The sequence below is a fragment of the Mytilinidion resinicola genome (genome assembly GCF_010093595.1).
Source record: "Mytilinidion resinicola strain CBS 304.34 unplaced genomic scaffold BDZ99scaffold_15, whole genome shotgun sequence".
Lineage (NCBI taxonomy): Eukaryota > Fungi > Ascomycota > Dothideomycetes > Mytilinidiales > Mytilinidiaceae > Mytilinidion > Mytilinidion resinicola.
In genome coordinates, this window is record NW_022985451.1 from 398070 (window position 1) to 424849 (window position 26780).

The following is a 26780-nucleotide window of genomic DNA, read 5'->3' on the forward strand; positions in this document are numbered from 1 at the left end:
AGCTGCCCACTTAAGCTAAGTGCCGGGTGGCATCCCACTTTCCACCACCTCTGCTACCCCATCTTCGCCGCACCGTCAACCTGCATCCGCCTAGACACGGCCTCCACCAAAGAACGGACGGGATGGCGCCGCTACGTGACGTGCTACTGCATGCACGTAAAGAGTGCCAACACGGCTGCTCAAAGGGTTTGGAATTTTTTGTGTGATCTACTCCGTCTTCTTTCAATTCCACTTTCTCAGCTTTCTTGCACGACTGTTCATTATGCCTAAAGCACTTACTCCCCCGGCTTTTACGCCTTTGGCGGATTCGGCGCTGTTCAAGCCGCTCAAGTTTGGACATTTGTCCCTCGAGCACCGCGTTGTCCAGGCACCCTTGACGCGTATGCGAGCAACCAAGGAGAGCGATGGCATCTTTGTTCCTGGCGACTTGCAGGTGGAATACTACGGTCAGCGCGCAAGCAAAGGAGGACTACAGCTCACCGAGGCGACTGATATACATCATTATGTGGGTTTAGATTTCGATTCATTGAAAACCGCGTTTACTGATGGTTAGAAAGGCTAGTGGCTACCCTGGTGTGCCAGGCGTCTTTACGCCCTCCCAATTGGCAGGGTGGAAGAGGGTGACGAATGCTGTTCATGCGAAAGGTGGTTTCATGATCTCCCAATTGTGGCACACTGGGCGGGCTTCGCCTTCCTCGTGGCGGGCAGGCGCACAAGCCTTTAGCTCGAGCGATATCCCCCTTGAAGGAGATGCTTTGGATGGAACGAAGTTCTCCGATAATCCCCCACGTCCTATGACCATCGAGGAAATACACTCAACAACCAAGGAATGGGCTGCTGCTGCGAAGCGAGCTGTGGATGAAGCTGGCTTCGACGCGGTGGAGATTCACGGCGCCAACGGCTACCTTCTAGATCAGTTTCTCCATGACAATGTAAACACCAGGACCGACGCATACGGAGGTTCAGTGGAAAACAGGTGCCGATTCCCGCTCGAGGTCATTGCAGCTGTCAGCGAAGCCATTGGCGGTGACCGCACCGGTATCCGTCTATCGCCCTACAACTACTTCCAAGACACGAAAGACAGCAACCCCAACGAGCACTGGAAATACCTTTGCGAACAGATTGCAGCTCTGCCTGAGAACCAGCGCCCGGCATACGTGCATATGTAAGTGTTCCTATTAAGTGATGAAATGACTAGACTGATAATTTGCTAGGGTGGAACCACGCTTCGATGAGGTTCTCGACGAACAAGCTAAAATGGACGCCCTCGCATCCTACAGTTCCGCTGCTGAGGGTGTTGAAGCCGAAGCCACGGTCAAGACCAAAAACTCTCTCATCCCATTCCGACGTATTCTTGCCAAAGCCGGTATCAAGTTCCTCGCAGCCGGTGGTTTCAACAGAGACAACGCTGCGCCAGCTCTTGAGGCGGATAGTGCGGACGCGATCATCTTCGGTCGCTGGTTCATCGCCAACCCCGATCTGCCCAAGAGGCTCCGGGAGGGTCTACCATTGAATGCATATGACCGAACGACATTCTATGGAGGAGACGCCACGGGCTACATTGATTATCCGTTCTTTGAAGGGTCTGCATAAGCATTTCTGGGCTTTCATGCCGACTCGATGAAGGGCAAGCGTGGACCTATAGTGGGCATAAGTAAGGATACCATGGTCCGGTCATCTTCGACCGTGTAGACAGGATAGGCAGCATAAACAATCGGAGTTATATCTTACCACTCAAGCTCTCCAAAATCGCTTCTTCTGATTGCGTCGCGACTTCCACCCCCTCTCTTAACAAAAACTCAGCCTTGAGACCGTAATGATCAGTGACAAATTCCACCTCTTCCTCGGCTTTCATCTTTGCCTTGATAGCCTCATCCTCCACCATGACACCCATTCCAATCCTCTCCAAGCTTTGGACTCCCACCTCGCCGCAGAACACCACCTTATCCAGCCGCGTCGGCCCAAACCGCTTTGCCATGTTCTCCTCACTCTGATATCCCCACGTCATCCCCTCTACTGCTCCCTCTACACCTCCGAGGTCCAAATAAGCATCTTTGAACCCATTCTCTTTCGGTAACGCACGATCATACTCGCGATTCGCATTCATATCCCCCGCCACAATCCCAGCAACACAGTCCCCATCCCTAACCCACCTTCCCAACGCCGCCATCTGCAATGGCCGCATAGGCGGATTCGAAGCCATAGAGTCTAGATGCACGTTGACAGCCCGCAGCGTCCTCTCTTCCACCTTATCAACATCCACATCTTCCCCGTTCTTCCCCTTTAGTTGAGCTTGCAGCACAACATCAACGCCCAACCCATCCCTCTGATACTCACTCACAAACCTCAACCGCGCCACCCTCGCTATCTTCACCCTCCGATCTACTAGCGTCACAGTGCCGTAACTGCTCCCGTCCCAGGTGGCTGGCGTGCAGTCCGTCATCGCAAAATGGGCCCGGATCCACGGCGTTTCGCTGAGCTGCTTGAGATCCAAGGCTGTCATTTCCTGGAGGAGGATGAGGACGGCTGTGGTGGATGGGAGGGGGGAGAAGAGGGCTGAGAGGTGGTTTAGGGCGGAGGCGAGGCGGGCGGAGCCGTGGGAGGCCATGAAGTCGATGTTCCATGTTAGGAGGGTGAGGGAGGTGATGGGGGATGGCGGTGAGGGTGGGGTTTCAACATCGGATAGTGGCGGGGATGGTTTTGGGGATTTCTGATGGGTGCTGAGGATTGTTGCATGCCATGTACCCGCATTGAAGTAGTATAGGGGCTGAGGTTGGGGGGTGCGTTGGAGTTGGTTTGCGGTGAGCTTTTCGATTAAGGATTGCTTTGCGGGAGGGAGTGTTGAGGACATGGTGGTTGGAGTGATTTTCGCGGGTTGAAGAGAGCAGTTGAAGGGGAACACGAGAATACTGAGATTCTTGAGCTTTTGATGTGATAACTTGAATATCTGAAGAAAAAGTTGACGGATTAGGCAACACTATGCCGTTCTGACTGATCACGTGTGGGGTTGCGCCATTCTACTCTTTTCAGCAAAACGAGTAGTGATAGTTGGCAGATAAGTGTTTTGGAATGAACGGTTAGACGCTACATTTAATCGTGGCGAAGTTGGGGATGTGCTAAGGTTGCTCCGAAAAGAAAGTGAATCTTCGAAGTGCAGGAGTCCCTCGGCTTCTCCGTAACAAGCCAGACTACATGGTGGAGTCTTCAATCTTGAACCTACTGAACATCCATCATCACGACAACAAATCATCACGATATGGATACAACCGCATCTCATACCAAGTGTTCCGACAGCTCTACAAGCATTTGGGAGATTGAAAGCTTAAATTCGGATCAATATCTATCCTTCATCATTGGCATTGCACCATGTCCGCAGCCATGCTCCTGACACCGCGAAAAATTACTATCATTTCTCGATCGCCTCTATCAATCAGAAATGTCGAAAAATTGGCTAAGGTGCAGCCTAGGAAGTGCCATCTTTCGGGAGCAAAGATCGCAGCTTTCCCTGGGGTTTTCTTCTCCTTGTCTGTCGATAATGTTGAGTTGGAGGAGGTATGGCTGCAAACAAGAAATCTGGTCTAAACGCAAATAGTGGATGTGTAGTCGGAGGTTCGTTGACACATAACACTTGACGTGGAGGGCCATCGGCTGATCGCATACTCTGCGCAAGTAGGTCACTGCGTGGAGGTGGGATCCAGGTTTGAGAGCCTTTTACCGCAATGTCTTTGAAGCATAGTAAGGTATGGTGAGTCCTTGAACCGTACGTCGCATTTAGGTCATGTCGTAAACGCTCTTCAAACTCCTCCAGCTCTAGGCGTTTGACCACAGCCTGGGTTTTCTCATCTGAGGCCCTCTCTTCTTCCACCAGGAATCTGCGTTGCCAACGTGTCATAGAGCCACTATCGTTGTTTCGTTCGTTGGAAAATATCGCGCCAACAGACACAGTGAGCTTTTCTAGGCGAAGGCGGGACGATGACGACCGAAGATCGTTCCAAATTTGCCGGCACCTTTGGTCGGAGACTGGTTCTCGGAAAGTACTCTGGTTGGATTTCTCCAGTTCGACAAGAAGCTCGAGGTTTCTAATAAACCACAACGATCTGGAGACGCAGTGTAGGTATTTGAGCAGCTGTATTTTTTATATCGTCAGCCATACTACCGCTAAACAACTGATATAGTGTTCGTCACGGTCTGTGCATCCTTGTTTGCAGGTATCTGACGCGCTTCCACACATCTTAAAAAATCGCGCTTACCTCAGCGTCCTTATAAGGGACATCAATAGCGAGGTCACGGAGACGAGGGCAAGCCTCTCCTAGTAACCTCAAAGCCATCACGCTGATGATAGACCTGGGAGATGGGCCCAAATTACCCGGTTCATTCTCGTGAAGTGTAAGAGAGCGTAAGGACCGGCCAAGGTGGCTGAACAGATCTTTGTCGGTCTCCTCGTCACCAGAAGCTATGACCGGGAGGCCATTCCAAAGCTCAAGATATTCCAGGTTAAACTGCGAAAACAGCAATGATCTAATACTATCGAAGTCAGGCTCCCTTCTGCATGACTTGTCTACCTGGAGGTAAGATGTATCAAGTCGAAGTGTCAAGGCTTGAAGTTGGACATCCTCGGACGCAATAACGCCGAGCAGAGTTGGGCAGGTGAAATGAACGTCCCGGAGATGCTTCCAGGAGATACACTTCCCAAGCTGAACTTCTCCAAGATGAAGTAGAGTCTGTTGGTCAGGGCCGCACATGCACATATTGGTAAGGCCTAGCTTTCTTAGCCGTAGCGGACCTCGAGCGGAATCGAAGGAATCAGTCATCCAGCGGAAGTCCGTGAGGATAGTAAAGTCATCGTCATCGTGCGGTGACCACTCGTGTCGTGGATAGATTCTGCCTGCGGCATGGATTTGAAGACTTCTCAGCGGTGATTCCGATATCAGTTTTCCAAGCAATCGAAGTATACCATTCTCGTTCGAAGCGTCGTCCCAAGCTGGCACCACTACTCCGAGACTCATTAAATGTGTCGCAATCGATCGCAAACCCGACACACTTTTCAGCGTCTGTATAGAAGGGAAGGTGATGTCCCCGGAACTACGATCTCCGAAATCCTCAGCCCGGAGCTGTAAATGTACACGGCAGTCGGCATGTCTGCGTAAGGCGTCAAGGATGCACTCTGGAACACGGGGCTTGGCGGCCCAACTGCTTAAGCATTAGCCATCCTGAGCATTGACGTCGCTGCGCTGGGCACGTACGTGAAGCTCGAAAGCGGCAGCTTTGGAATCAGAGCAGCGAGTTGATTGAGCTGTGCCCATGTGAGGTCGCTCCGACGCTCTAGATACCCGTATTGTCCACGATTGAGATCTCGGAACCGATAATCCGGAAAAGTTTCGATTCGATGGACTGGAAGAAAGCCTGAGCGATAGACGTCCGAGACACAAATGCGATGGAGCCGTTGCTGGAATCGCAAGTCATGCTCAATTCGTTGGAAGAGTGGAACGTTGCGTGCGTGCGACCCTGGACTTAGGACGATGTGGTCGATGTCGCCCTCTAGTATACGTTGAGCTATTTGATGCCAAGTTTTGCATACAAGCGTCGCGTTGAGAATGCTGGGTCGATCAAATGACCAGATCTAAACCACGACGTCCTATCAGTCCTCGACCTAGGCAAACACTAACTTTTCTCGGGGAGCATGCCTTCTGAAGAATGTAGTAGAGAACATCTGCGCTAACTCGTTCCATAACGACACAGTACTTGTTGGCACCAAAAGATAGGTAAAGTATATGTTGAGAGTATGTTATAGAGGAAAAGCGGACGAGGGGTGAGCATTATAGTGCGGAGCATGGCTGCGCCTCTGCGGCGTAGTACACTGAGCCTGCAGTTGACCTCATGTGGGAGGACAACCCCACCAAAAGGTGTTGTAGCTTCACCTGTACCTTTGTACGGAGATTGGAAGACTTAAAGAAGAAAATGGGGCATGGCCGGATTTCCTTCCTAGTCAGGACAGGTAGCGGGTGTCTCCGCTTGCATTTCCGACGGCGACATGGTCGCAAATGAGTTTCCTTCCTTCGAATCCCACTGCCTGGCTAGCAGCACACCATGCGATCTTCAACCGCAGAGACTACGAAACTACCAGAAATGAAGGTATCTATTAAAAGATTCCGATGCGATTAAGCTAGCTTGAGAAGTAGCGGAGTCACCATCGCCTGCTAGAGAAGACTAAATTCTAGCGAAACCTGGCTTTAGGATTCTTTTATTCAAGGGTAGACTATCCCTGTCGACACTGCCTAGCCCAAATCCTGCGTGATAGTGCGTGGCTCAGCCTCGTTGCTATTCGAGTGTTCGGGTACTTTAAGTACGCATGCCCTCTGATTACAAGGCGCAACAGCGACAAGTATCAACTTTTTCTACTTCTAATCCTCAAACTTCAGTTGCGGGATCCCGCCTCACGGAACCATGCGATGCGCAATTACCTATGCTCTGGCTGTGTTGTTACTCCTACAAAGTACGACAAATGCGACCTCCGGGATTAACACAGACGACTGGCTGGTATTCCAGAACAAGGACCTAACATTGGCCGGCACGACCGACCAAACACTAGGAATCGACTATGCAGGTGGCATACGAATGTACGGCTATGCTGGTACTCACTTTACCGGCGCGACCATCTGGAAGTTGATCAAGGGGACCATCGAGGGAGAATACACCCTTCACGCATACAACAATTTGAACAACATCCTAGCAGTAGCTGGTAATAACACGGATGACTACGTCCCACATATGTATCCCAGCCAGTATGTCTCGCCCTTCATAGGGGACCCAATCGGGAGCTGGCAGATTACTCAATACGATGATGGATCGTATGCCTTCTTCGTTCCTGGCACAAACTCAGGGCTATCTCTCGCCATAAGAAGCGACAATATAGCTGAGATTTCGTCGGATTGGGAGAACGGGAGCCCGCGCCACATATGGTACCCGCAAGTTGCAATTGTAACTTCGTCAATCGAGACAACCATTACTTTTACGTCTACGTCCTTCCTACCCGGGGCAACAGGCACCGCCGCAACAGTGACTGTCGGAGCAGGAACCACAACAGCTTATTCAGTGCAGTCTCTCACAGTGACGGAGGTAATCCATCTGTTTTCTTTTCAGATTCCAATTCGATTCTATGCCATCTACGCGTTCCTGATATTCTCATGTCGTCTTATCTACGACCTTTTCTTAAGACCCTTTATATTGTGAATGGCACACCGAAGAGAAGCTAATCTACTTATCACAGACGGTTACAGTAAATGCAAACGCCCGGCGTCAACTCCGCAAACGCAGCGATCCTACCCTTACTTCCTTTATCACTTCAACAGCCTACGAGACAGTAACTAAGATCATTAGCGGTATAATCACGATTACCGAAGATCCAGTCACCATCGTCGCCGTAAAGACCAGCCTAATCACAGAGACCTATACCGAAACGGTTGGCCACTCGCCTTCCAGCGCCTCCGGAGCGCCTCCAAGTAGCGGCTCGTCGCCTGCGACTGCGGCTACTACGCCAGCAAGTACAGCTCTAAAATCCCCAACATCGTCTACGTCCGTGGTCGCGACCTCGACCTCTGCCGCTGGACCGAACCGCTTTGGGACACCCGGCCTTCCATTGGGTAGCTCTTTCGCTTTACTTCTCGCGGTCTGGGCATTCTAGGAGACTATGCGCATTCCCCACGCGTCTTTCAATGTAGGGAATATGGGTTGGCATGGAAGCATGTAAATAAGAAGCCACCACATATTCCATAATTTGCTTCGCACTTCCTTCTCCATTGACTACGTTAGCAATAAAAGCCCAGCCATCCGCACGAACATGATCTAACACCCACTATTACGTGGATAGCACACCGAATACTAGATAAGCCCATCCATTCCACTGACTTCCAGTGATCTTTCAATCTTCTTAAGAGAAAACGAATTTTCTCCGCTCTGAGTCTCCGGATGAACCCAAGCTCTGACGTCGACTCCATTAGTCATACTCTCGCGCAATGACGCTCGGCGCTGTTGAGTGGTTGTACACCTACTGAACCGCTGCAGATATTGCCTAGTGCCAAAGGGCAAGACTCGCATATCGGACATCATGTCATAGTCCAACCATTGCCGATTAGCTCTCGGCCTCTTCTTCGCTTCTTTTATCACCGCAAAGAGCTCACCGATTCGCATGCATCCAGATATTGACTCGACCAAATATGTGCTATTACTTTTAGCTTTGGGTAGCCTCGAGAGTGTTCTTGGGAAAATGCTTCCTAGAACCGGCTTTGCGTTCCGTGATCCATGAATTCAATCTCCAGATATCGGCAAGGTGGCCGAGTCAGCAGCATCTTCGATGCAGATCCAGCATTGAACTTCTCACCGGCGAGATTGGTTTTGAATGACACCCGTGCTCTATGAGCGTATTCTCCGTCCCACGCAATGGAGTCGATATCGAAGAGTGATAGCATAGGGTTCAGCCCCCAGCCTTTCACTGGGTTGAGATATGCTGGAGCTGGCTTGTGCCATGAGTTTTTGAAGCGGCTTTGAGGAACGGATCACAGAGCGAAAGGTTCTTAATACGCGCTGTGGAGTAGGATGCGTGCTGGCGGGACTTGGAGAAGAATCAGTTCAAGGAGTTCGTAGGTTGATAGAACGCGGTGCGTTGCTAAAAGCATTTTGGAGAGATGTTAACTCTCAGGGCGAAGTGTACAGGTACGAAGAGATCCAAATGATCTGAAGATTGTTACAATGAGTGATAGTTTTCCCAGGCAGTGGCGTCGAGTCATGGACTACTCGCGGGGTATCTTTCACGAGTCGTGAGTCTTGCTGGCCTGAGCTCCTTCCATCCTTCTCGAGAACCCGTCTGATCCATCAATCTCTTCTCCATCCTCTATCCTCCATCCTAGCGATTGATAGACCAGATTTCATTCAGTATGTACATCATTGTACTCATGTCGCCTCTCAAAGCATCCATCCCTTCTTTACCGTCTTCGTCAACCGAGATTTGGTATTTTAGCCACTGATGGACCATACGAATTCAGATCGTGTGATAGTGGCGCTGGGTACCATAGCCCTTGCATCGGAAGCCTTATTACAACTACAGTAAAGACCCAAGAGCTGTTACTCGGTACTGGGAGCTACATCATAGAAACCTCTTAAAAGAGTCTGTCTATAGATGTCTGCCACTGCGTGAAGGACTCTTGGGTTAATCGTAAACCAGCGCTAAGGCGCCTCACAGGACGTCTTCTCTCCCAGAAAGCTGCGGGGCAGTAGTTGAGGTGCGGATCCTACGAACTCGGAACAAGTGGGCTTCTCGATTATTGAAGAGTAACGCAAACCCCACAATTGCCAGTCGGGAGGTAACACAAGCCCCTCATTGCTAACTGGGAGGTGGCTTATGGTAACACAAGCCCCCAATAGTCGATCGAGCGATTCACACGGTCCCCGATCGTTCATTCACACTTGAAGTTGCGCATAAAAAGTCCTTAGGTTTCTACATTGCTGACATGCTTTGCGACTCTTGCTTGTCTATTTTCGATTGCAGTCGAGTGCAGGAAAGGAAGGTTCTCCAAACAGGTTTTCACGTTGTCCGCCTCCGCGGCGTCCAACTATCTGGACGTGCAGGTTGCGCACTGTGCGCTCAGCTATATCACAAGTTGAAGTGTAGTATTGTTCCCGCAAATGAGCCTGAAGAAGACTTCTGGCTAACCAAATATCATCTTTACTATCGCATTATCGAGCAAGGTGGTAGTTTGGATCATTTCAATCTTTCTTTCCGACTTTCAACAGAGCGCCCGACCGAGGATGCAGCCCTGGAAGATCTCGCAAGAAACACCATCATCTGCACCCATGATTTTCAAATAGCCCCTTTTGAGAGTAACTATAAACCCTTGATATGGCTCTCTTCAGTCGAATCCTAACCCTCCGAAGGCATTGCGGCTCATATTACCATCGATGGCACCAATCATGCAATCTCAGAAAGTACTGATAGCGAGAATACCTGGAACCTGATGAAAAAGTGGATAGGGCGTTGTATCAAAGACCACCCCGAGTGTTGCCCAAACAGCCGTCCTCAGAAATGGTACCCAAGCCGCCTGCTTGATGTTGGGTCTTCATCCGAGTCTCAGTCGCCCATGAATCCAACTGAAGCAAAATTCAGAGTCCACGATACAAAGAACCAGGAGACGTTAGGTCATTATATGACTGTGTCCCACCGGTGGGGAGACAAGCAGCCCATAAGCCTGACGCAAAACTCCGCGGCGGATTTGAAGGGTGGAATGCTCGTGTCAGAACTGCCAAAGACTTTCGCTGATGCGGTCAAAGTGGCCTGGGAGCTGGGCATTCGATATATCTGGATAGATTCCCTCTGTATCTACCAGGACTCCGAACATGAATGGCAGTCTGAATCTGCCAAGATGGGTCTTGTTTACAAGAATTCCTGGCTGAACATTGCTGCCATTGATTCTTCGGACTGCAATGGCGGATGCTTCTTCCAGCGCGACAAAAGATTGGTGGAGCCGATCAAGATGAAGTTCAAAGACGATGAAAAAGAATTCCTATGTATTGACAGCAACTTGTGGCTAGTCGGGATTGACGGGGCGCCGTTGTCGAAACGGGCGTGGGTTCTCCAAGAAAGGCTTTTATCGCCACGACAAATTCACTTTGGCGTACTGCAGCTCTACTGGGAATGCCGTCGACACGCTGCCTGCGAGACCTTGCCAGGTAGCATGTTGGCATCCATGTTTGCGAAACCAGGAACGGCTGCTTCTCAACAAATGAAGCGATTTGCTGCCACTATTTCTCTGTTGGGTCATGATATCCGAGCTCTGCCTTCAGTGATAAGTCTAGATCTAATGTCAGCTGAAAATACAGACGCCCAGAATACTCGGAAAGCCACACCATTGGACGTTTACACAGGTTGGCGACACTCGGTCCAAAACTACTCCAAATGTAGCCTTACGTACCCTCGAGACAAACTCATTGCAATCTCCGGAGTTGCCAAAGAGATGTCGAAAGTCATTAATGATCAGTATCTCGCTGGCCTCTGGAGGAGCCAGCTACCAACCACTCTCCTCTGGTCGGCGGAGCCGAGCGGACCTGCTTCTTCCATTAGATATCAGAAATCTCCAGCTGGCTCTGGTAACATTTGGACACGGCCACGTCCCCTGCGTGCCCCAACGTGGAGTTGGGCATCTTTAGATACTGCGATCTTGTTCTTCTCCCCAGTCAAACCAAGAGACAAGGATAAAGTCTCAGTTGATGTCCTTGAAGCTTATGTTGAACCACTAGCGAGCGATATCCATGGGGAGATTTCGAATGGATATATCCGCGTAAGCTGTATGCTTTATCCAGTGTCGCTTTTCTTCGATATGGAGAAGTCTTCACCCCCTCCGTCAATCCGAATTGGCAATTCTGTTTTCCAGCACGGCTTTTTTTTGGACGAGTCTCCCGAGTTGGTTGGGACGGGCAAGAATTTGCATTGTATGCCAATATTGTTCAGAGACTGGAGGGGGCCACAGACAGCTCCAAAGCAAGTCCGTGCACTTATCCTACAACCGAGTGGTAAAAGCAGAGGTCATTTCGAGCGCTTTGGATTGTTTATGAGCTGGGGCACCAGAGAGCTAGATATTTTCCGGACGCCCTGGGAAAATGACGCAAACACGGAATACGAGGAAGCCCTCGGTGGTGGCAAATATGTAATTACGATTACTTAGATTGAGCAAAGCGTATAGCATTTTGTTTGTGCTGGAGTCTTGCCCAGCATGAGGAAGACTTGCTGGGTATGTTCGTCGAGGTCGATCCAATCTGCATCGACCAAAAAACGATGAAGAGAAGGGTCACCAAGTAGGATTCATGAGCCACATCTGCAAAGGTCCCAACAGAGTTCTTGTATGGCTTGGACCTGGGTCTTCGGAAACAAAGATCGCTATGAATAGCCTGGATCACCTGAAAGACTACGCTGAACAGCTAGGATTTGAGTTCGTCATCAACCCGGGTAAAAGATGTTTGTCCGAAGTGAGGACTCCAGGGGTAGAAACCGACGATGCTGGCCGTAAAATGTTCCAAAAATGGAGAGAAGCTCATCTGGACGAAGGTTACGATCTCGACGAACGTGATCGCATTTTCAGAAGCAATTCTACTCCACGCTCAGCATCCTCGCTAAGCTCGGATGGTCGTTCTACGAGATTGCTTGTAAGATGCTCCATCGATGAGTGCTTTTCGTTACAACGAATAGATATCTAGGCCTAGCCCCTGGTATATTCCATGGGGGAAGTGTCGGAAAGCTCGGGATTCATATGGCTTTCTTTGCCGGCGCTAATACACCATAACTGCTCCGAGCGCTGCCCGGCGACGGTAGCTACTCGCTACTAGGACCTTGTTATCTCCACTTAATGATGTCTGGGCAGACCGACTGCGATCAGATTCCAGGCATTGACGATCTACGGTGGACAATGATACCGCTTATTTCATGGAAGACGAGTCAAAAGAGATGATGGACAGAGGTTACAGTGGCTCGTCAAAGAGATTCGTGAACGCTTCTGCACTGCTTGTGGTGCCTCAGGGCGTTCTCGGAATCCAAACAACGTGGAAGTTGATTATCTTAAACAGTCGATAAAATTGCTGAGCTATCTCTTATGGTAGCGTACCGGTGTCAACTCGAATGATTTCTTAGAATTCCTCCCTTTAGTTTCACGTTACGTGTCTTCGTTTCAGTCAATCATAAGTGCGGCATTCTTATATTCGATATGCTCTGCTTACCACGTGATTATCTTTGGTGGTCTTCGCTTTCGACGAAAGCGGACCCATTATAATAGGGGAGGGCTAATCGTACACCCCCTAACGAATAATTGTACACCCCCTAACAACTAATCGTACACCCTCTACCCCCCTGTTACTTCACCGCCTTCTAATTGGCTCGGAGGTCCGGCAGGAGGCCTCCGAACATTCACCTTTACGTCTATCTGCACGTGCATCTCTGCTGTACGTAAGGCTATACGTGAGGCTATACAAATCAGCATAGCTATATAGCCTCTCCATTTTGCGGCGTATTCTTTCCAGTTTGTGCAGCTGTATATATAGCCTTACTTATAGCCTCACGTACGGCTATATAGCCTTTCCAATTCGTATAGCCTCCGTACGGGCTCGCGTACGAGCTTATATATCACCACCTAGTCTAAGTCTAGGTCTAGAAGTGCCTACGTGCCTACAAGCATGCCAAACCTGTCAAAACCTCACCTTATTACGGCTCCTTTGCATCAAGCCTGGCCCCTTAGCATCGCCGCCTGCACCTACTCCTCATACTGATCCACATACGCCTCAGCCTCCCTCTCAAATTGATACTCTGCAGGCCCTAGAACATTCCTACGGCTCTTCGGCCGGCTTGATAATTCAGCAGTGCCTACAGCGACACCGGGTGGACGCTGAGATCCTCCTATACGTGCCTGTAGAGCTGCAATCTGTCGTAGAATGTCCGCACGGTCATCCTCTTGTTCCACCTGAGGTTGAGACTGAGCACTATCTTGCCTCTGAGCTCGTGCCTTTTTCCGTGGTACCTTATCCTTTGCACCAGGCGGCCGGCCGCGCTTCTTAGCTGCAGGTGCAGCCGTAGGTGCAGCCGTAGGTGTAGCCGTAGGCGCTGCTGTATGCGCTGCTGTATGCGCTGCTGTATGCGCTGCTGTATGCGCTGCTGTATACGCTGCTGTAGATGCTGCCGTAGGTGCTGCCGTAGGTGCTGCCGTAGGCTCAAGAAGGGCCGGATCAATTTGAGAAATATCAATACCAGTCCTAGCAGGTGTAGCCGTCGACTGAGGGGCATTCTGACGGACAGGGATGGCCGGAATTTGCTGTAAAGACGCTGGCAAGTGTCGTAGAGCTGTGCCTTGTTGTCCGTCCTGTTCACCTCCACGTCGAGCTGCTAAACCTGTACCCAAAGCAATCTCAAACCTTGATGGCTCTCTCTGTGTACTATTATACGTATGGTGGCCTCTCCTCTCAACAGCAGGGCGGCCCCGTCGACGCTCAACAACAGCAGGATCTTGTACTTCTTCAAATGGACCAAACGGAATGATTGGTTGTTGTATACCTGGCCGAGCAAACCACCAATGGTGGTCTATCTCTTCCGGTTGTATATAGAGCACGGGATCTAGATGGTTTGCAAGCGCCTAATGTAGACAATTGTGTAGCTTATGAGCGCATGGCATGCCGTATATATTTGTGAACGTATGAGTACAGTTAAGAGGATTGTATTTAGATGACTTGGCCTTCTTAAGTTGCTTCTTGAGGATGGCAAGAGCCTGCGGTGTAATCTTCTGGAATAGATCACGGAATTCAATCTCTTTGACATTATGCGGAGTCCTTGCGTGCCACTTTGCCTTGTGGTCCTCAAATTTAGCCTTGCTATTGAGAATGAGGTTCTGGATGTTGAGTAGCACGTCGAATAGATGGCCATTTGACACCTGGAGGAAGCCTTTGAGCTGGCCGTGCGCGCCCTCGTTCCGTGATGTAACACTGCGAGAAACTCGGTTAGCATTATACACCTAAATTTGCATCTGCTGGACCCAAATCTTAACACCAAAGCGTGCGAATTTGAAGCCTAAACTTTATAAGGGGTTTGCTAGCATGCAGAATAACTAGCGCTGAAGAGGACAAGAAGATAGCTTAAAAATTGATTGAGAAATAGGACATAAGCAGACACTTACGTTGTTCCAAAATGCCGAGCTCGTCGAGTGTAGTAAGTAGCCCAGGCCCACTTACACGACTTCCACTCCTCTTCCATATAATCTACAAGGCTAGGCCTCTCCTCGTAATCATCTATTAGCTTGTTCCAGGCCTTATTAAATTGAATAGGGTCCTCTAGCTTCTGCATGGCGCTCCAACGGATGATAAATTCACTCTTTTTCTCTTGCTGCTTCTTTTCCTTGGCTGCCTTCTGTTCTTCTGTGTTATTCTCCATCGGCGCATCAGCATGGCCTATAGGGAATGTCGGTTTATCCTTGTATACCTCAGCTAGCTTGGTGTTAATATTCTTCTCAATGTGCCATACGCACAAGAGGCGTGCGACATTAGGCTATTGTTTATATAGCGCGTTTCTTAAAGCTTGTTCCTTATCTGTTAGAAAAACACGTGGGCGGATAGAATAGCGTTGAAAGAGCTCGTAGAGTTGCTGTACTGCCCAGTTATAGTTTGCCTCCTTCTCTCTCGGAATGAAACAATACGCAATCTTAAAGTTGTTGCCTGTGCACGTAACGCCGGTTATATGCAAGAAGGGCATGCCGAACTTGTTGGTTTTGTATGTGCAGTCCATCAGTATAACATTGTAGTTAGACTGTAGAATCTCGATAGAATCTGGATGCGCAAAGAAGAGGTGAACTCAGGTTGAAATTGATGTGAACTCTGATTTCTATAGACGTCTAGCTAGTTGTATATATACTAGGGGAAGGAAGGGGGCCACCCCCAGGGTGGCGCGCTAGTAAGTTCAGATGAGCCCTGCACAGCTGAGGCTTCAGCTCGGTTCTCTACAGCTGAGATTTCAGCTGGGTTCTCTACAGCTGATGTTCGGAGAGTAGCTTTCTGGCATATGAGTTGTTGATCCTAGGTTGTAGTGCTGCAACCTGAGTGGTGATCTATACGGCTCTCTTGGTCGGTTGTATAGTTATATACATACTTCTTCCCGTGGCCATTATCTACAGGGAATACAGAGGTTTCCAGTGTATAGAGGAGGGCCTGTATAGGCGCACGGCCATCAAGAAGCTCGTTCCGGTATATCTGTCGCTCATTTTTAATGTCTACAACAGTGATAGTTACCCCCCTTTTCAGTAGCTTTGTATAGGTTTCCGTAGGCCTTGTTCCACTAGAAAGATCATCTCGAATTGTCTTGTTTACTAATGCCGTGCGCTTCCTGTTGCATGGTACTGCTGTGGCTTTAAGGGTGCTGGTATGACCTAAATGAGCTGCCTCTGTCGTCTCCCATAGCCACAGACGTTCACCTGCCATATTCATAGGCTGCCGAGTGAGCGTACCGTACATTGTACATTCCTTCTTGATTGTAGATATGCTACGCACGCGGTTTGTAGGCAGTGAGCTGCCTCCAAAGCAGCATCGGAACCATATCTTCCTCATGGCCTTCGCCATTGTCTTATCCGTTTTTAAACGGTATTTTGTGAGCCCGTAGCCTTGCTCTTTTGCATGCCGTGTAAGCGCTTCCTCAGCTTCCTCCAAGGAGTTGTAATACGCCAGCGGTGGCGGCTGGAGGGCCATGGTGAGTGTATTGTGTAGATGGAGGAGCATGCGTTAATTGCTTCTGTTCGCCGCTGTATTTGGAGAGTGCATCTGGAATTAGTGAACAAGTGAAGCGAGCCAATCGGAGGCTCCGGAGCAAGCCTCCGAGCCAATTAGAAGGCGGTGAAGTGACAGGGGGGTAGGGGGTGTACGATTAGTCGTTAGGGGGTGTACGACTATTCGTTAGGGGGTGTACGATTAGCCCTCCCCTTATAATAATCGATCAAGTTCCGTAAAAAACTTCAGGAATGAAGACATCTCAAGGACGCTTCAAACTCCAAATCGACGACTCTTCGCCAAAGCATCGACCGCCAAGTCCGCTGGATGATCACTGCCAATGGGGAAGGTCACTATCTAGGTAACCATGCCCGCCCGCAGGATGCGCTACCAACAACCCCAGAATTATGGGCACATTGAGAATTTCAGAGCTCTTTCTCATCATCTTCCTGAGCTCTCGACATGATATCTTCGGCACTTATAACGATTTTCGTGGCGGTTGTAGCCGCCGCGAGCGACAAAGTGTTCTTCCCGAAGCCGTCTGGCAGATACCATGTGGGGAAGACACAGCACGTATTCAATCACACCACTCATGACGATCCTGTCGCGCTTTAAGGTCAAATAACACTGGCGAATTCATCGTGGTGACTATCTTGTACTCAGCGGCCAGAGCGCCGACCGCAGAAACCTCCTTGAAGTATATGGACTTCGAGCTAGCCCATCTGATTGAGAAAGGATGGAGGATCCCCGACGGCGAGTTGCAGAAGCTGTGGACTCCATCTCCAATGGCAGCCACCCGTCCTACCTGGTCCCATGAGAATGAACAAGTATCCAACGCTCTTATTCTCTCCCGGCGCAGGCATGCCCTGCTCATCTGGCACGATGGTTACCTCAGACATGGCCTCATAAGGCTACACAGTTCTGTGCGTCGATCATCCGGGCGGGCCACCGTACTTGAAGATACCGTATGGAGGCGGCGGAGTGTACGGAATTCCGATTGACTACGACTGGGCCATTGACACTCTCCTCTACAAAGTCAACAGAAATCGCAAGACCGATTTCGACGCCCTGCTCCAGCTCTACCCGCCTCTCGTCGAAGAGTTCCGTGCTCCCTTCAACATATCCACCTACATGCACTTTGGATTCTCCATGGGCGGAAGTGTTGACACCGATATCGTCTCTCGACACGACGACGTTATCCCCGGGATCAATTATGACGGTGCTTTCATTGACATTCTCTTCGGTGAGACCGTCGATGTCAAGAAACCCTTCTTCAGTCTTTGCGACGGCCAACACGAATATGATGACACTGTCTATGGGTATAGCTAGACTTGGTTTGAAGGAGACCAGACTGCATGGTGGGAGGAACTGGGGGTCAACGGCTCCCATCACCTGGGCTTCTCTGACGTCGACCTATGGTATGAGCTACTGGTTTTGAGGGGACGCGTAAATGCAACTTTGGTGGGTGCGATCAACGGCTCACGTATGCGTCGTATTCAAACGACTTTTACCACCGCATTCTTCGACATGGTTTTAGGAGGGAAAGAGGGTTTGTTAGAGGAGCCGCTGCCCTCAAAGAAGCGGCCCGAGGTGATTTTCATCAACAGTAGTAGCGAAACCGATAAACTGGAGATGTATTCCCAGTATGTATCATGGCCAGATGGCATGAATGGCCAGTATGTTGAATCTCAGCCAATAGAGGTTGTGATTATACAGCGAACGAAGCGCGCAAGCTTTGGACTTGACATGTACTTATACTTGCTACGACCCGCTAATCTTCTTACTCTATGGCTGCTGTGGTCGCATTCACCTCGAAGTCCGAGCTGGCTCGGGGCAGAGCAGAGAGTCTGCCATGAGGTCGATCTGGTGACGTCTTTCTTAGATCATTACACGCGCATGAGGCTTGGCATGGAATTGCGTTCCTAGGGGTGCACACAAGTTTGAGGTTACTTAATTCGTCCCAAGGTCTTTAAAAAGGTTACCGAACGAACGAAATAGTAAAAGTCGTTTTATACTTTCCCATTTTCATCCTCATAATTCCCAATGCTATTACTGCTGCTGCTTCCACGTGGCGTGCTTGCGGTAGATATCGCGACGAAATGTCTGCTTTAGCGCGGTCACCGCTTCACCGTCAACCGGCAGCGCGGCTTGGACTGCCCCAACGCCGCACAGGTCGTTCTTGCGGTCGATAAACCAGGCGAGGGTCAAGCCACCGCCCCAGGTCAGCGTGTGCTCGCCGTACCAGCCATCGACGTCCTGCAGCGTCAGCAAGCCGCCCAGGCCGTGGCCGGCCTTCATTCCGAGGTCGGTGCCCACGCGGAAAAATACTCCCATGGGACTGGCCAGCGCAGCCTGGTGCCCCGCGGTCGCTTCAGGGCTGAGGTGATGCTGAAACATGTCGTCAACAGTGGCGGGTTTGAGCAGCTTGCCGTCGTTGGCTAGCAGCGAGCGCAGAACCTTGACGTAGTCGGCACCTGCCATGAACAGGCCGTGGCCGCCAAAGTCTCCGCGACTGCGTTTGTTCATGTCGCCGCCGCCGCCCAGCACGGCGCGGCCAAGGGCGTCGGGGTCTTGCGGGTTGAGGTCTACGAGACGGGCGCGCAAGCCCTCGCGCGTGACCGGGTAGAATTGTGCACTGTCGATACCGAGCGGGTCGCAGATGCGTTGTTGTATGTGCTCGCCCAATGTGCGGCCCGTCACCCGCTCCACTACGCGGCCGGCCCAGTCGAGCCCGGGGCCGTACATCCAGCTGGTACCAGGCTGAAAGCCAAGCGGGTAGCTGAACGCCTCCTCGACCGGCCGGCGCCCGTCTCCTTGTAGAGAGTCAAACTTCTCGCACCACTTGGCGACGTGCGGGTTCATGAAGTCGTAGCTGATGCCGGAGCTGTGCGTTAGCAGCATCTCGAGCGTGACGGGCCGGGCCGGCGGCTCAAGCAGGGGGGTTTCGCCGTCGTCGGAAAAGCCAGTGATGACCTGCTTGGCGGCGAGCTCGGGTGCGACAGAGGACAAGTCGCCGTTCAGGGTCAGTAGGCCGTCGTCGACGCACTGAAGGGCGGCGATGGTGGTGATCAGCTTGGTGGCTGAGGCTAGATACAGCACGTCGTCGAGCTGCTGCGGCCGCTTCTCGCCAGATAGCAGGGTGCGCTCCCCGAGCGCCTTGTCGTAGACGAAGCGACCCTCGGCGTCGGTGGCACAGATGACGACCCCGTTGATCTTGCCAGCGTCGATGGCCGCCTGAAAGCTAGTCTCGATGTCGGTCATGGTGAGCGACCAGTTAAACTTGGATTGGTGGAAGAGAGGGACAGAGAGAATATCGGTAGAGAAATGCTTTGAAGACTACTGGCAGGAGTGGAATATCAAACCCCGCTTTATATTGTTTTCGTCCACTCGAACACCGATGGACATAAGACTCGCTTCTGGTCCGGTGTCCTTTGGGTCCGGTGTGCCGGTGTCATAGGTAACAGATCCTAGTTATGGTGACTCATTTAATTCCGAATTTAACCGGGCTGCGGTAACCTTAATCGTTTAAATTACCTTCCGGTTGAGCTGCACAGGATGGAATATGCTGACTCATTAGCGAGATCGCACTACCAGAAAAACGAGTGAAATTCGTGAGAGAAGGATTAAGGTCCCGAGGATCTGCCTTTAGGTCCACCTGGTAGCTATTTTCATGTGTCAATGCGGTATGACCACCTGGGCGGGGTGCCAGCTGCCCACGACAGTAATGGAAATATAGGGGTCCTCAAATACTTGAGTCAGCTGAAATCATAGCGAGACGAGCAGCGTAAGAGCGCTAAGTCAACGGCAGTGCGGTACGGAGGTAGTGGTAGCATGGATAGCGAGAAGCGAGAAGAGACGTGGGAGAAGAGATGAAGTGGGGAAAGTGAAGTCGGAGGTTCGGCCTCAAGGGCGCCCGGTCCCGGTGCATCACTTAGTCATGTTTCTTTACGGCTGAGTACCAACGTCGCGGTCGTCCCTGAGGATCTGCCAGGAGGTCGACCTGGTGGCACCTCTATGGATCGTTACAGTATGTATCTATTCCTATCGAATCGCAATCAAACACTTCGGGATCTTGAGGTTTGCACCTCACATTTTTGAGGGTTTAACTTGTACACCTATCTTTATTACTTCGCGATCAGGATTTTGACATTTTCGTTTATCATTGCGTTCCCGAACGATAGCCAGCTCGCTGGCTATTCAAAGTACTTGACATTTCACAAAGTTGGATTGTAACACCCTCGACTTCTCTATTACATTGAAACCTGCGGCGATGGGCAATACTGACAGCAAAGCCGTCGAGATCGATCCGATTTTTGCGCGGGAACGGTTCTGTGTCCCATGCATATCCATGTTCGGGACCGTAGAAGGCTTGAAGGCCTTGGGCTCTAAGAAAGGTTATCGCTATCATGGCAAGCATGCAATGCTGGCAGGTATGAAGAATGGCTGTCCGCTATGCAAGGTGCTTTATCCGACATGGTGTTCCTTGCCGAAAAATCCGGGTAATGAGATTGACCCTGAAGAGGACTGTGTCGTGAGAGCAGTCTGCGCACAGAAATCCCCACCCTCCGTACAGAGCGAAGTCAAAGGATACCCATTGAGCATCCTCTCGATAGGGTTTGTTTTCAGTAACGTGGCATTTGATGAACGGTACCTGACTATCTACCAGTTACCAGGTAAGGCTTGGCAATACTTTCCAGATGAACACAATGCTGACAGAGATTTATTCCAGGGGACCCTTCTTCGAAGTATCTCACCGGATGTTTGCCCCAATCCTACGACATGTTCGGAGAACGGCATTTACAGGAGGCGAAACGTAAGCTACTTGACTGCCTTTCGAAACACGCGTCCTGCCCAAACACGAAGATTCCCCCTCTCCCGACTACCGTCCTTGACATCTTCCATCAAAATCCGAAAGTTCACATGTCCGCCCCCGACGAGCGGGGCGACTACGTTGCGCTCAGCTACTGCTGGGGAGGTCCACAGGTCATGACCATCAAAGACACACTACAAGCAAACATGACCGGTATCGCTCTACAAACCTTGTCTCAGACTATCCAAGATGCTATACTTGTAACCCGCAAATTAGGCATTCGGTATATATGGGTGGACGCTCTATGCATTGTCCAAGATGACGAAACCTCAAAAAACAAAGAAATCAGCCAAATGGGAAGAATCTACTCGAACGCTACCCTCACTATCTCAGCATCATCTTCCGCCGCTGCCACCGAAGGGTTCCTCCGCAAGCCCTGTGCCCCTGAGGGTTGCGAGCTTCCTTTCCTTCTTCCGGATGGCAAATTTGGCAAAGTTCTAGCTGTCCCCAGCCAGGAACAGAAGGATATAGCGTTCAGTAAGATGAAGGAGATCAAGGCATATCCCGTTGACTATCGCGACTGGACGAGGCAGGAACAGCTAGCAGTTGATTTTGCTATCCAAAGCCCGGAAGGGCAACGACCCGCCGAGCTAGGGAGGCCTTGGCCTCTCGACACTCGTGCTTGGGCCTTTCAAGAGCACATGCTCTCTCCTCGCCTCCTCGTCTTCGGCCCGGACGACGTCCGCTGGCGGTGCCAGGAGATACAACTAGAGCCGTTGTTCCCCAATCTGACTCGCTATCGTGGGCCAGCAAAGCGAGTCCCTTTGATAAGCGCTCCAGTCTATGATTCAGAGTTTTGGACAAAGGAACGAGGCGTTCTGAGCGTGTGGGCCATGACAACGAAACAGCGCGAGTTATGGACCACTGTCATGGTTGCGTTCAGCAGTCGATTCATCACAGTGCAATAAGATCGGCTGCCAGCGCTGGCCGGTATCGCCACCTATCTCAAAGGGTTGTGGGGTGGTGATTACGTTGCGGGACATTGGGTAGAGTGTCTGCCTATACAGCTGGCTTGGATAAAGCAACCAAACGAAGAGGATGATGCTTCGCCAGAAGACGACGAAGAGGAGTATTTAGCACCGAGCTGGTCCTGGATAGCTGCTAAGCAGCCAATTCAATTTGAGCTTCTGACCGACGTGACTGCGGAGGTCGTCTCTGCCGTCGCTGAGCCCCTGTCCCCAGAGGCCAGGTTTGGACGTCTGAAAAGTGCTACCTTGATCTTGAAGGCTGATGTTCTCCCCAAGGACCCGATGGCCATGGTTGTGTGGGACGATACGCCTAATGCTAAGATGCGGTTGATGGACGACGGAGGGAGGAATGACGGAACTCTGTTGATGAAACTTGGCCGGTTGGCGCGTGTGAAGAGGAAAGTATATTTTGGAATGGTTTTGCGACCTGCGGATGGGAAAAGATACAGGCGTGTTGGTGTATTTTGGACACAAAATACTGTCTCTTGGCAAAGTGGTGGCACTAGAGCTGCCATTACTCTTATTTAGGGCTTCTTTAATGGGTAGAAACCTCTCCCTTTCACTAATACTCGTATAAGCTCTAGTTGAGCATATTCGTGAAGAGACTTCTCTTCTCTTGCCCTCCTTGCCTCCAGATCATCGCCGGGCTTATTCAAAAAAAAAATCCTAGCGGAGGCATTGTGGTAATTCTAGGACAGGTATTAAAGGGTCGAGTAGACGAGAAGGCTGCTATTCTCATCTAAAGCTAAGTGGCAACGATTCTTGGGTTCTAGCCTTGAAATTTACGCCCACAGGGTACGTGTTTTGTATAAAGACGCGAGGGCATTAATTGCATGAAAATCTCTCTAGAGGCAACGTGTGAGCATTGGGTGCTATGTATCCTCAAAGTCCTCGATATATAGGAGAGACTTTAAGCCTAAATAAAGCAAAGATAACATAGAATCTACAGAATCTAGTATAGCTACCTAAGCTCCTTCAACTCTGTTTGAGAGTCCTCTTATCAAGGTCGGGCTGACTATGCGAAAGTCCCTTTAAATCTGTTACCATACCCTGCAGTCTTCTCCATCAACCTTTTCTCCATCCTCAATAGTTTTATCATCTAAAGACGTCCCAGCGATTGGCCTACAGCCTGGCTTCACTTCATTGTTCTAATACCGATATATCGTATGTCAAAGAAATAGGCCGACTCACAAAGGAACCACAAATAGCGACTACAGAATATATTCTCAACACGACATACATAAAAATGATATCCATGATTTCCCCAGGCCTTAGACGAAATTCCAGATCATAGATTTAGGGGAGCTGGAAACATCTTGCTCTGGGCTACCTCAAAGCTTGCCTTTAACCCCGGAGAACACATCCACTGACCACTCCCAAGTCGCAAATGTCATCATCCCGGGATCAGTGCCAAACTGTGCATCGAGGAAGCAATCGATATGAACCTCGTTCTCACATTCAACGTATTTGACGCTCACTCCCGCGTCCTTCAGCTTCGAAGCAAACTCTCTATCATCGGTCAGGAAGAGCTCGTGTCCTCCTGCGAGAACAATGGTTTCCTTAGCGGGGAGGTCTTTCCACCATGAGATATCCGCACCCAGAGGCTCGGTGTAGTTGTTCTTCTCATCGTCGTTCACAAATTTGCGCGTGAACCAGTGCAGTCCGTCAACGCCATGGATATCTTTCGCAGCGTTATCTTGAAAAGACTTAGCATCAGTCGAGAAGGTCACCCAAGGGCCGTTGAGTAGAAGACCAGCTAACGGGCCGGATAGAGAGAGAGGTTTGATGTCAGGGTGAGGGTGCATAATTGATGATATGACTGCCAGCGCAAGATTGGCACCAGCGGAGTCACCGCCCATTACGACCTGCGATCCATCAGTCGGTGTGTCGCAACGTTGCGGACGATTCTCACATTTCTAGCCGTGTAGCCTTTCGAAAGTACGTGCCGCAGCGCTTCTGCGCCTTGCTGATACTGCGTTGGGTATTTGGCTTCCGTCGTCAGAGCTACGCGATTAAGCATCAGTTTTAATCTCGAAGCTTTAGGTGCGTGAAGGAAGTACGAACTGTACTCTAACAAGGCTATTACTACGTTTTCGCCTCTTGTTTGCAGTTGCTTTTGGCATTCGATCAGGAATATCACATGTCCATCGAACAGGGGAAGTCCAAAGCCGCCGCCTAACTTAAGGTTAGTATCAGAGGTAGTAGTCTATTACCACGGCCTCGATGTGCTTTCATGGGGAATGTGACACGTAGGCTCGCTGAGCCCGGCCGATTCTTAGGGAATGTCAGTCTTTGCAACCAGATTATCTCTTACCATGAAACCATAGTATCGCTTTCTGCGCTGAACGATCTCCAATCCAATGTATGCGTGCGCCCGAGCTATTGGATATGTCTTCAACTTTCCAAGCAACATTGTTCTTTTTGCAACGAGTCTCAATGATCACAGCAGTCGGAATGGAAACTGATTGTGCTACAGACGGATCCACGAATGCTTTACGAAGCTCGACATTGCGCGCGTCGTGTGCTGTGGATCGAGACATGATGGACTTGTTAACGAAGAACCTGTCAATGAGTCAGGCTCCAAGAGTAGCGGCTGGGATATTTGGCTCCAATGATGTTACGAAGGGAATGCGGCGGTTCCTGCATGCGTTTATGAACAACCGCCCTTCGCCCACCGAGTCCGGATATTGTGCAACACCCGGGACCCCGCAAGCGTTCTGAGCCCGAGAGTGGATATCGTTTTGCGTAACCAAGCTTTCGCATTATCGTGCTGGATGATTTCTGAGTAGGAGATCTGCCTAGGTAGGACGACCTGTCGGCAACTTCGAATCATGGGTTCCCCGCTTCCGAGCCTTGTACCCCACAATCCACTAACTGCCAGGTATTAGCAGGGACTGATAGGAATAGCCATTTGATATTGAAAAAGGTATACTGAGGAGAGAAGTAACGCTAAAATGTATAATTCCGGAAAACCATACCAATCGCCATCAATAGGAAAGTACCCTCCGGTACCGACTACTTCATCGCAGCCACGTCCAACGCCACCCCGACTAACCCGCCACCAACTCAAACCGACCTCGATCACGCATTCCCCAAAATCGGCGCCTTCTTCACCCACTCCCTCTTCTCAATCTCCCCAAGCAACCACCTACACAACCCCTCCCTCGACAGCGCCGTCTTCCCCTTAAACTCCGGCGACAACGTCCCCGCCACAACCTCCTTCTCCGGCCCCCCATTCTCGCTCTCCAAAAACGGCACCCGAAACACGGTCCAATCCAGATCCTTCTGCGCCGCCACCTGCTCCGCAATCCCCTTCATCTCCGCGTGCCCCTGCGGCACCATGAACGGCGGCAGCTTCATACTCAGATACCACCCCCAACCTCTCACCTCGCCCGGAACCTCGAATGCGGGCGTTGACAGCGCGAAGATGCGCTTGACCCCCGCGTCTCGCATCGCATTGAAGACGTTTGGGAAGGCGTCGGCGATGGGGGTGGTTTTGGTGCGGTAGATGAACGCGCGGAGAGTCGGGTAGGCACCGAGGAAGGAGACGACGGTGGTCACGTCTTTCATGGCGGTTGAGAGGGCGGCGGGGTCGGTGAGCGCGCCTTCGACGATGCGCACGTGGGAGGAGGCGCTGAATTCGGAGGGGACGCGGGCGGCGGAGCGCGCGAAGAGGGTTAGACTTGGTGATGGGGATTGTTTGAGGGCGAGGCGGGTGAAGATGAGGCCGGTGGCGCCTATAAGATATTGTTAGTATTATTAGAAAAAGGAAGAGGCCTTGTGAGTGAGATGGAATACCTGTTGCGCCGAGGACGAGGATGTTGGATTTCGCGATTGACGACATGTTGCTGGAGGTGATGTGAAGAGGTTTGGAGGTCCGATTGTTTCTGGAAGGGAGGATCCGTTGATGTCTTCAAGATTGACAGCAAGAAAGAGCGAAGGTTCCACCTCAGATATATATACACATTCCACTTTGACCAATCAGCGGCGCCTTTTCGGTCTTACCACCTCGAAATGCGGAGTGACAACCCGCCGAGCCGCAGAGATCGGACGCTAGCACTGCCTTTATCACTTCCTATCGGCCCTGAAACGTAGAAAGAGGACTTTCGAGATGTCGTTATTGGCTTGCTTCATTCCCGCCGTTTCTTGTGCGGGATTTAGAGTCGTCGCTGAAAATCGAAAGCCGAGTTTGTCATCATGAATCTTCCAGGATGGCAGATTACAGGCCGATTGGACGGTGGAGGGACTTTGTTTCTTGGATACGACGTCACGATAGAGTAGCATATCTACAGTGTGACGGTTGAATTTGGATTTGAGGAGAAGCAAAAGTCAAAAGAAGTACCCTCAAGCCGTCTCAAAGAGGGTTGTCAAGTCTGTTCCAGGTCTAGTTAGGTTATAATACGCTCTCTTAATTTCCGCACTACCTAGCAAATACCTAGAACAAGTGAAATTTAAATCGCTATGGATGACTCAGCCAGTCTTCGCACTAACTGTATACTTCTTACCTAGTCTTGGGACATTCTTCTATCGTCAACTTTGAGAGCTCCTTCATCTTTTCCTTCATTAGAGTGTAGACAGAATCAGGGCACATTCTTTCCATCTTACAAGGATACATTGTGGAAGCCGATATCACAACACATGCGTGTGCGGCGTAGTGTAGCGCGCCCGTT

At 50.6% G+C, this 26780-nt stretch overlaps 9 protein-coding genes across 9 annotated transcripts; 4 read left to right on the plus strand and 5 right to left on the minus strand.

The window, feature by feature from the left end:
* The first annotated feature begins 114 nt into the window (after window positions 1-114).
* Window positions 115-1732, plus strand: BDZ99DRAFT_421915 (FMN-linked oxidoreductase). The gene is made up of 3 exons (XM_033716963.1): window positions 115-505; window positions 558-1165; window positions 1215-1732. The coding sequence occupies exons 1-3, from the start codon at window positions 263-265 to the stop codon at window positions 1591-1593; spliced, it is 1230 nt and encodes a 409-aa protein (XP_033573707.1). The 5' UTR covers window positions 115-262; the 3' UTR covers window positions 1594-1732.
* A 33-nt stretch (window positions 1733-1765) lies between these two features.
* Window positions 1766-2641, minus strand: BDZ99DRAFT_369468 (uncharacterized protein; the record flags this gene model as incomplete). Its single annotated transcript, XM_033714793.1, has 1 exon — window positions 1766-2641. A coding segment is annotated over one exon (876 nt), but the record flags the coding sequence as incomplete, so codon positions are not given.
* An 822-nt stretch (window positions 2642-3463) lies between these two features.
* BDZ99DRAFT_523316 (uncharacterized protein) lies at window positions 3464-5463 on the minus strand (the record flags this gene model as incomplete). The annotated part of the gene is made up of 4 exons (XM_033725796.1): window positions 3464-4126; window positions 4251-5190; window positions 5244-5293; window positions 5344-5463. 4 exons carry the CDS (start codon window positions 5461-5463, stop codon window positions 3464-3466), a joined length of 1773 nt encoding a protein of 590 aa, XP_033573709.1.
* Window positions 5464-10007: 4544 nt separating this feature from the next.
* On the plus strand, window positions 10008-11198 carry BDZ99DRAFT_448259 (HET-domain-containing protein; the record flags this gene model as incomplete). The annotated part of the gene is made up of 2 exons (XM_033718054.1): window positions 10008-10738; window positions 10841-11198. Coding segments are annotated over 2 exons (1089 nt in total), but the record flags the coding sequence as incomplete, so codon positions are not given.
* A 5530-nt stretch (window positions 11199-16728) lies between these two features.
* On the plus strand, window positions 16729-17601 carry BDZ99DRAFT_573477 (uncharacterized protein; the record flags this gene model as incomplete). The annotated part of the gene is made up of 2 exons (XM_033728300.1): window positions 16729-17157; window positions 17192-17601. Exons 1-2 carry the CDS (start codon window positions 16974-16976, stop codon window positions 17599-17601), a joined length of 594 nt encoding a protein of 197 aa, XP_033573711.1. The 5' UTR covers window positions 16729-16973.
* Window positions 17602-17991: 390 nt separating this feature from the next.
* Window positions 17992-19605, minus strand: BDZ99DRAFT_84768 (beta-lactamase). Its single transcript, XM_033728960.1, has one exon. The coding sequence runs from the start codon at window positions 19531-19533 to the stop codon at window positions 18322-18324; it is 1212 nt and encodes a 403-aa protein (XP_033573712.1). The 5' UTR covers window positions 19534-19605; the 3' UTR covers window positions 17992-18321.
* A 739-nt stretch (window positions 19606-20344) lies between these two features.
* On the plus strand, window positions 20345-22153 carry BDZ99DRAFT_84825 (HET-domain-containing protein). The gene is made up of 2 exons (XM_033728961.1): window positions 20345-20945; window positions 21002-22153. Exons 1-2 carry the CDS (start codon window positions 20543-20545, stop codon window positions 22048-22050), a joined length of 1452 nt encoding a protein of 483 aa, XP_033573713.1. The 5' UTR covers window positions 20345-20542; the 3' UTR covers window positions 22051-22153.
* Window positions 22154-23062: 909 nt separating this feature from the next.
* Window positions 23063-24917, minus strand: BDZ99DRAFT_448264 (alpha/beta-hydrolase). Its single transcript, XM_033718055.1, has 4 exons — window positions 24425-24917; window positions 24175-24285; window positions 24023-24114; window positions 23063-23975 (listed from the first exon to the last, which is right to left on the minus strand). The coding sequence occupies exons 1-4, from the start codon at window positions 24648-24650 to the stop codon at window positions 23442-23444; spliced, it is 963 nt and encodes a 320-aa protein (XP_033573714.1). The 5' UTR covers window positions 24651-24917; the 3' UTR covers window positions 23063-23441.
* Window positions 24869-26066, minus strand: BDZ99DRAFT_84746 (NAD(P)-binding protein). Its single transcript, XM_033728958.1, has 3 exons — window positions 25909-26066; window positions 25089-25847; window positions 24869-24984 (listed from the first exon to the last, which is right to left on the minus strand). The coding sequence occupies exons 1-2, from the start codon at window positions 25952-25954 to the stop codon at window positions 25192-25194; spliced, it is 702 nt and encodes a 233-aa protein (XP_033573715.1). The 5' UTR covers window positions 25955-26066; the 3' UTR covers window positions 24869-24984; window positions 25089-25191.
* Window positions 26067-26780: the final 714 nt, after the last annotated feature.